At 39.9% G+C, this 9,482-nt stretch overlaps 2 protein-coding genes across 2 annotated transcripts; both read right to left on the bottom strand.

Annotated features, from left to right (window-relative positions):
• Positions 1 to 1,156: 1,156 nt before the first annotated feature.
• LOC128554053 (uncharacterized) lies at positions 1,157 to 1,609 on the bottom strand. The gene has a single exon (XM_053535266.1). The coding sequence runs from the start codon at positions 1,607 to 1,609 to the stop codon at positions 1,157 to 1,159; it is 453 nt and encodes a 150-aa protein (XP_053391241.1).
• Positions 1,610 to 2,107: 498 nt separating this feature from the next.
• LOC128554052 (uncharacterized) lies at positions 2,108 to 3,619 on the bottom strand. Its single transcript, XM_053535265.1, has one exon. The coding sequence runs from the start codon at positions 3,617 to 3,619 to the stop codon at positions 2,108 to 2,110; it is 1,512 nt and encodes a 503-aa protein (XP_053391240.1).
• Positions 3,620 to 9,482: the final 5,863 nt, after the last annotated feature.

The following is a 9,482-nucleotide window of genomic DNA, read 5'->3' as shown; positions in this document are numbered from 1 at the left end:
TATTTTTGCCAATAACATTCAAACAAAACATTGTAGAAACATGAAATTTTCACAGAAAAAAAGCTAGGTTCTTCATTTACACCATGCAGTTTTCATATTACGGCCTGCATCCATAACATGAATGTAGATGAGGCCTCAAAAGGGGCAATTTATTCCATTATTACCTCAGTTAGTCAAAGTAGTTCACGGACCTTTCATTTTAACAGTTTTAACTTTTCTGTTAAAGCAAATATTTTACAATTTTGTTATATATATATTCAAAAGTAAAACATAATTCTAAAGCATGATAATGATTTAAAATGTATATTTCAGGACAGCATTTATAAAACGCTTATTACAGTTACGTCTGAATGACGTTTGCAACGTCACGCTAAAAATAGTCGGTACGTATTGAGCGGACTTGAAAAAAAAGAAGAATTTTTTTTTTTTACAACTGACAACTTTTAAAAAAAAAGAAAGAAACAAGACAGGGTATCAAACCCGGATCTCAAAACTGGTAGTCCAACGCCCAAATCACTCCAGCATGGACACTGCTACTTTACAGTTGATTGATAGACGGTATAGTAAGTAAAGCCCATCTATTTTTGTTCCTGTTTTTAATCGGATATCTAAGGTTGTTGTCTGGAGAACTGAAGAATTGAAGAATAATGCGTTGTGTTTTTGCTCTCTTTATTAGCGGAAGTGATACAATGACGTAACGTACGTCGACGCGCCGGTAAGTCGTTTGCTGCAGGAACGCGCCATAACGAACGCCTAGACTTTCCAACATTCTCCGGGCTGCAAAAAGTTTATATTGTTTAATTGTGTGAAAATGTCCTTGATATAACGTTATGGTTCATCGTGTGAAATTAATTCTAATGGATACAACTTCACTATAGGTCTTGAAGTCACATGTCCGTTCTTGGTACGCAACATTACTGCTCGTGTCAGGCCATCATTTCCGGTGATTAGGTCTGTGATAATTCCAAGCTTCCATTGGTTTCTCGGAGCGTCATCCTGAATTTGTACGACATCACCGACTTTGATCGTCTGTTTGTTGTTACCTGTCTTCTGATGATGTTCTCGCAAACTGGTAAGGTACTCGTGGCGCCATCTATCCCGGAAGTGGCGAATCAGATTCGCTTGTACTTTGGCGCGCTTCATGATTCCTGTATTGTTACCTAAAAATAATGTCGGTTTCAACATTTTCCGCAATCTCTTGGTATGGAAGGGAACTAACTCTCCGACCGTAAAGTAGATGGGCTGGCGTCAGGGGTTGTAGGTCGGTACAATCAGATGAGACATATGTGAGTGGTCTGTCATTCATAATGGTTTCTATTTCTGTAACCAACGTTTGTAGTGTCTCGAAGGTGACAAATGAACGACCTAGAACTTTCTTTATGGTGGTTTTAGTAAGTCCAATTAGCCGTTCCCACCAACCACCAAACGATGGAGCTCGTTTAGGTATGAATCTCCACTCAGTTCCTCCGTTGTTGAGGGTTTCACGAACAGTTCTGGATTGCGTCAGCTCGCTTATATTGCGTGCCACAGAGTTGAACGTCGTGGCGTTGTCTGAAATCATGATGCGTGGGAGTGACTTCCGGCTCGTGAATCGTCTGAATGTCGCCATGAAGGATTTCTCTGATAGATCGTGTACTCATTCAAGGTGGACAGCCCTAGTAGAAGCACACGTGAAAAGACAAACATAAGCTTTCGACTCACTTCCGTCGTACTTTCTTACATACAATGCCCCAGTGAAATCAACTCCTGTGACAGTGAATGGCGGAGTGTCTTCTACTCTGTTCTTTGGTAGCGGTGGTGGGTCAGGTGCTGTATACTGTTTCCCGGTAACCTTGCGGCATGTAACACATTTCCGGATTACGCAATGCACAGCCTGGCGGATCGCTGGTATCCAGAATTTCTGACGTAAGTGCGTGATGGTAGCACTAACCCCAGCATGTAGCTGACTCTCATGTGCATCTTGAATGAGTAGCCGTGTGAAGGGGTGTTTAGCCAGAAGTAGATAGGGAAATTTGGTCAACATATCGAGTGGTGCATTATGGATTCTCCCGCCACTTCGAATAATTCCTGTGTTATCTTTGAATAGTCGTAGCTGTCTGACTAAAGGTCATCGAGTCTCTTTGGAGTCCATATTATCTATTTCATTGTGGAATGTTACACTCTGATAGCTTCTGATCCACATTATTTCCGCGTGCTGTAATTCGTGAACGGTGAGTAGTTCAAGGTTGGCTGAGCATCGTGGTGATCTGCACTTGTCAATGAATCGCGTAACGTATGCTGTGACTCGTAGCAACTTCCTGTAGTTACTGAATCTGTTGACATCCATTATGCTATTAATTCCATTAATTCCCACGATGGTGTTTTCTGATGAAGAACATGTTTGTATGTTACAGCTGTTGTTATCGTATTGCAGTTCTGCTGTTGTCGTTAACACGGTACTGTCGGTTATCTCCCACTTTGGCCATCTGTAATGGTCATGTAACCATGAAGGACCTTTCATCCAAAGTATACTGTTTAAATACTCTAAAGATGTTACGCCACGTGTAAGCAGGTCAGTGGGATTGTCATTAGTTGGACAATATTTCCACTTCCGGTTGTCTGTCAGTTCGTGTATCTCACATACTCTGTTTTGGACAAATCTGTTTAGCTGTTTTGAGGTATCTAACCAATGTAAGTTGATTTGACTGTCCGACCATAAATGTACGGACTCGGTAGCAACTGACTGTAAGATGTGATTTGCGAGACGTGCAGCAATGACTGCTGCCATCAGTTCTAGCTTGGGTAATGTAAGTTCCTTAAGAGGTGCGACTCGGGTCTTTGATATAACAAATGTAGACTGGTTTCCTCTACATAGGTAGGGTACTGCTCCATAGGCTCGTAGACTGGCATCAGCAAACACGTGCAGTGTAGTGTGGACGTCAACATTGTGTATGTCGTCTGCTGTGTCAGAAATGTCGTTTGGCGAGAAGTAATAACGCTGAAACTTGTGACTTGAAACTGTATTAAAGTCATTTGATAACTCATTCCATCTCTGTTGCAAATCTTCCGGAAGTGGCACATCCCAGTCATATTTCTGTTGCCAGATGTCTTGAAGTAAAATCTTCGCGTTGATTGTGACTGGACTCAAAATCCCAAGTGGATCGTACACTTTTGCCGTCCGTTGTAAAATTTCTCGTTTCGTGATGAAGTCACTTTTAGGAAAAATAGTATGTTGAAGAAATAATTCATCAGCGTCAGCGTCCCATCGCAGACCCAGAATCTTTGTCGGCCTATCTGTATCAAGTACTTTCTCTGTAGTGGCAAGTTCACGTAGACGACTACTATTAGAGTTCCAGGACCGGAGGTTGAAATCAGCAGACGACATCAGATCACGTGTCACACGGAAGTAGGAAAGAACATCTGCTTCTGTGGCGAAACTGGAAATAATGTTGTCAACATACAAATCTCTTCGTAATACGACACTAACCCAGACGGAAGCGTTGGCATCGAGATGTTTCAATAAAGTTGCATTTAAAATGAATGGGAAACATGTCGCACCAAACAACACAGTCCTAAATCTGTAAGTAATCAGTTGACTATTAGGGTCTGTTGTGTCACTCAGCCATAAAAAACGTGTCATATCCCTTTCACTTTCATCCAGCTGCACGTGTAAGAACGCTTTTTCAACATCTGTGCAAACCACAAATTTGTTTAGTCGAAATCTGATCAAAATTCCTGTTAGGTCATTTAACTCCGGTGGTGTACTTTCGAGACAATCATTCAAACTTGGAGAATCACGTGACTCGCGGCAACTACAATCAAACACGATCCGGATAGGAGTCGTTGAGGATTCTTCTTTAACAGCATGATGCGGTATGTAGTGTACTTGGCTGGTTGACTGGTCCTCGTTAATCCTTTCAATGAAGCCTCTTTGCTCTTGGTCAGCAATATTCTCCATATTTCTGTAAATGTTTTGGCGTTTCACGAAGACGTCTGATGTTGTTTTGTGTACGTCTCGATGTTATATTGTAATTATCAGGGAGCAGTTTATGATCCTCTTTCCATGGTAATTTAGCTATGTATCGTCCATCTTTGAAATCAATGTTGTTCTTCTGGTAAGTTTTAAGTCTATCTGAAGTAGCATCTGTTTCTTCCTGTACACTTACACCCAAAGATTCAAGCTTCCAGAACCTCTCTAAGTTGTAAAGATCTGGCGGAGCGGTGATGACATTCATGATGTACTGTGTTGATGACTCACTACTGGTGACCGGAAGTGGACCGGACAGGAGGTATCCTATCTTAGATTTCACAGCTGTCGGTCCGCAACCTCTGACAACTTCGTTTTCTACGATGTCCCAGTACTTGTCGGCTCCAATCAAAAGCGAAATATCAAATATAGCATCATCTGTTACCGGGTGAGCCAACTTCAAATCTCGTAAATATGGAAGTGAGGACACGGAACGCTGCAGATTCTGTAATGGGACAGCTATTGTAGGAACCACTAGGACGTTGATTGGTATCTTGTCATTGCATTCTGTGAGCAGGTACACTGTCGCTGTTTCAATATGCTTGACCTTCTGTGTGGAGGAACCAAAGGCAGCTTTATCTATTACTTCACTACCGGTACGCTGAAGCTCGAGTCTGTCTGCAAGTTCTTCCGTAATGAATGACCTCTGTGCACCCTCGTCAAACAAGATATTTGCATCGGCGATGCGTCTCCTAGAACTAACTTTCGTAATGGCGGTCTTCAGAAGGACATTAGTTTTGTTATGAGTGGTTAAATGAAAAGCAGCTGACTATTCTGTTGAACTGGTAATAGACTGACCGGAATTAGCAGGTTCGAAGGGGGCTATTGTAGGATCAAGGTTGCAGTTTTCACTCGGACTCTTATTACAGATGCTTGAATGATGCTTCCTTCGGCAATGGCGACAACGGAAGTTTGAACGACAGGAGGACACCTGGTGATTTCCTAAGCAATCAAAACATAAGTGTTTTCTTTTAACAATGTCTATTCTTTCGGCAAAAGAACTTACTTTGGTACAGAAAGTGGCACTGTGATGCTCACCACAAAATGGACAGGATGTGCGTGAATTTTTTCGATCATGTTGTTTCCGGTTTCTCTGGATACCGCCTGGCTTGGACTTGGTACATAGCAGTCGAATCATAAAATTCTTTAGTGTTAATAGGCTGGCCAGCTTCAACGATGGTGATCTTTTTCTTCAACGTTGCTTTTACGGTCGTTAGCTGCCAGTGGCTATCACCATGGTCGCGCGTAATGTTGCGTCTAACTTCCGCCGGAAGTTTTTCTTTGATGACTGGAACATTTAGACTGCCATAAGACTCATGGCATTGACCGAATGATTCTAGACCTTTGATGTATGATTCTAGTTTGTCAGTAAATGTTCTCATACTAGATAAATTGTTAGTCGGTCGGGATAAATCCATCAAAGCTTGCATATAAGCATCTACTATCATGTGAGTTTGTCCGAAGCGTTCTTGAAGCAGGTCTACAGCCTTAAGATAGTTGCCATGCGTAAGTGGAAATCCCTCAATTACTTGTCAGCACCTTCATGGAGTACTGATCTTAAATAGCTAAATTTCTGAACTTGAGAAAGTGACGAGTTGAGATGCACGCTAGACTCAAAGGAATCCCAAAAAGGCTGCCAGTCTAAACTGTTAAAACTTGGGTAGGTTATAAAACTGAATTTCTGTACCTGTACTTGCGCTCCGGCTACTCTCATTTCTGTTGAGATCATCAATACGGTGATCTTCCGGCGTCGGCGGTGGCGGCGTGGTACTCTGTTTCATGAGCGCCTGAAAGTTCCGTACTTGAATTTGAAGATTAAGCATGTAGTCTTCAGTTTCTAGCATCTCGCTCTTCCCCGTCTGTTGTGTTAAAATCTTTTCATTTATCGCTTCTAACGTTTTATACTTTCACTCTATAGCCTGAAGTATTGTTTCATACTCGATTGCATTTGCTGTATTTTCTCCGGCGGTCTCGCGTTTCTGCATATAGCGTGCAATAACAGCTTTCTGTGCATCTCTTGTCTTTCTGCAGATTCATTTCGGTTTTTGTCACGGCACCAACAATGTCTGGAGAATTGAAGAATAATGCGTTGTGTTTTTGCTCTCTTTATTAGCGGAAGTGATACAAATCAATACAATGACGTAACGTATGTCGACGCGCCGGTAAGTCGTCTGCTGCAGGAACGCGCCATAACGAACGCCTAGACTTTCCAACAGTTGTAGTATTGTTTTTCTGACATTCATCGATCATTTTTATTACTATGAGAATGTTTGTACGATATGTTGTCTACAAATGGGGATATTTACCTTCAAGGGGCCTCAATGTCTGCGCATGCGCACTGTTACTGGAATTCTCCAGCTGTTCACTCTCTCTTGGGTTAACAATTACATCGAAGTTAGTTAAAACAACCGGGATATTCAAATTATAAATAGACCCCATAATGCCAGGATTCGCTGCTATACAAAGGCAACATACGTCTAGATGATTTGATATTGTTACCCAGATGTTTTACGACAGCATAAAGTATATATACCGGTACAGCACGAACTGTAAAAGGTCCGGAAAACTACTTGGGTCCGGAAACTACTGGGAAACCAGTAAAGCAAACAACTGTAATACTGCTTACAGGTAACGGTGAATCTGTTTGTCTAATGATTATCCACTGACGTCATGGAAAGATAAATGAGATAGAAAATATAAAACAGAAAAAAAATTACAAAACAATTTCAATGAATAGTACAATATTTGTACTTATCATTTTATCATGTCATGCTCATGACTGTAATAATTTGTCGGTTTCAAACTAATATATTCCCGGCCAATCTCCTGGTGTCCTGGTCAATCTAGATAGAGTGTAATGCTACCGCCAGGGCGAAACTAAACGAAGCTTTAGAATCTCGAACAGAGTAAACTTATTCCGGACTTTTTGCATGTTCTTTCCGTCAGGGTATTTCATTAGATACACATTAATTTAGGGGAAGTGAAAATTAAAACAATATCGAAACATAAAATAAAGCACATGAAAAGAGTTATATTCTTGCTGAATTCTGAATTACTTGTCCAACATCGATGCTGGTTCAAAACCTCGCTAGAGGTGTAGAAGATACAGTATTCGGAGGAGCACCTAGTGTCTTTATTTACCATCAAAAGCTTGAAAAGTCGCCTTTTGACCATAACTGTTTAGCTATGGCTCTAAACCTAACAAATCGAAAGAAAACATTGACATTGTGGATCTCAATATGATCATACCTAAATGAATCTGATTTTCCACTCTGCTGAATAGAATGCAAAGCGGAAGATATTGTCATTACTTCGACATTTTTGTATTAAATATATACTGCACCTAAAGAGAAAACGTAACCTCGATAATGGTTTGGTATTCTAACGCACTTAGTATCAGGAACATTACTTGTAAGCTTTAGAGTACGATAGAATAAGCTGTTTAATGGAAGATGATCTAAATAACTAAAGTAGTACCAGAGCTCGAAGCGGTGTTAAATCGTTTTAAACGAGACAAATGCAGCAAATGCGCATGATTTATCTACATACCCTTGTACTTGCAATCAAAAAATACCCCCGCCTCCCCCCCCCCCTCCCCCTCTCAAAAAAAATATGGTGTTGAACATAAATTAAGAAAACCATAGTCAGGTGACTGCTACACGTGATAAAAGTGATAACTGCACAGTTAAACATCCAGAAACACCTACTTTCAGATTCAAGCCGTGTCTGGTTTTGGATAACTTTCGTCCGTCTGTAGGATCTCTAGGTTTGCTGTAGAGATTGTGTACGGTAACTTTTTCCATTTTTCCATATTTCATTTACTTTAGTTTTATTTTAGAAAATTAATGATAAGGAAAAAGAAGAGATGGTTTGTTTCAAAATGTGGTTGTATCACTAAAAAGTCTAAATGAGAATGAAAATATTTTTTTCTCATCCATTTCCTACATGCAGGGAACATTCGCGTTTCATAACTGAATGCTTTTAATTTGTATTGTGTAAGAGTGAATATAACATAAAATTTATTTAAAGCTCAAGATATACATGTGTATATTAGGAACGTAGAGTGGTGCAGTGGTAGAGTCAGAAGCGTCAAGGAGGCTTCGAATCCCGATGTGAGTACAATTTTCCCGCTGTCGCTACAATTAATCACTAAAGCAAGAGTTATAGTTAAATATCCAAGAAGCAGTCATACAGCAGTTTTCGGGCACAGTTTTAAGAACTATGTCTGTAGTCCTTTAATCCAAGTGACCACGTGTCGTGCGAAATGTTAATATACTTTTGCCATATATACAGCCTCAGCAAGGGAGCAGCCATGTTGATTTTGTGTGAAGCAAAGAAAACTTACTAGTATCCCAGGATGCGACTTATTGAATGATACAACACATATTGTATAAGATGGTATCTATCCAATTCGGTAACCACAAAAATAAACGGCATATATGGCAACGCTTACAAGCGAGTTCGAAGGTCTCAGGTTTAACTTAAAAACAAGATATAAATTTTATAATAAAACTATTCCCGACTCTAAAGAAAGGATGACGGCTGTGTAAAATTACTCAAGTCGTCGTACCTCTTTCAAAACAGTTACTTTGTACCGGGAAAATAAATTATATAAATGTACAAATACCTACCAAAAAAACCGGAGCGCAATCTTTTTATTTGTCGAATTTTCTAAGTAAATACAGAGGTTAAAAAAGATCATGATTACATCAAATTCTAAATTGTTGGGAAAATATCGATTCAAACGTTCAGAACAACCTTCAGACAATTATTCGTGTCAAACGAACGTACAGAACTACCTTAAATGTAGAAGCAAAACGATTTGTGATGTCTTACTTTCTTGTATTGTTGGTTTTAAAGTTTCATATTTAACGAACAATTTATATAGAAGTGTATAGATTCAAGGAACATACCGATTTGTCAAAAATATGCTCTTAAATACAGCTAAATTTCAAATTAAATTACGACAGTTATAAAAGAATGAAACGTACCATCAGTTTTATATCCATCGGTTCTTCCAATAACATTTATAGTTACTACTGGTGCACTATATGGCATAATTGCTTCAAGCCACGGATATTGCTCATCCCTGGAACACCAGCAACAATTGCAGCTGTCTGGATTTGAGGCAGGATTTTCATCAATAACGTTGACCTCATTATAATTTATGGTACTGTATGTAAGTACGGTCGAACTGTTGATTTTAGCAAATGGCGCAATGTTAACAGCTGTAATGTAAGAATAGTTTTTATTTGTATCAATAATACTTTTAGTTCTGAAATATTCATCATTGAATCAACATTTTCACAGACATGTTTCTATAAGACTGCATTTCTTCATTTACAAGGGTGCCTCCGTGGCGGAGTGTTAACAGCTGACTTCGAATCACTTGCCCCTCATCGACGTGGGTTCGAACCTCACTCGGGGCGTTTAATTCTTCATGTGAGGGGTCTTCCTCCACAACCAAAGTTGGAAA

The sequence above is a fragment of the Mercenaria mercenaria genome, unplaced genomic scaffold (assembly GCF_021730395.1).
Source record: "Mercenaria mercenaria strain notata unplaced genomic scaffold, MADL_Memer_1 contig_4675, whole genome shotgun sequence".
In the NCBI taxonomy this organism is placed as follows: Eukaryota; Metazoa; Mollusca; class Bivalvia; order Venerida; family Veneridae; genus Mercenaria; species Mercenaria mercenaria.
This window is presented reverse-complemented; position numbering and strand designations above follow the sequence as displayed.

What these genes read in the sequence shown, in the direction of transcription:
- LOC128554053 (XM_053535266.1), bottom strand. Translation starts at nt 1,609, where the DNA reads ATGGCGACATTCAGACGATTCACGAGCCGGAAGTCACTCCCACGCATC.
- LOC128554052 (XM_053535265.1), bottom strand. Translation starts at nt 3,619, where the DNA reads ATGACACGTTTTTTATGGCTGAGTGACACAACAGACCCTAATAGTCAA.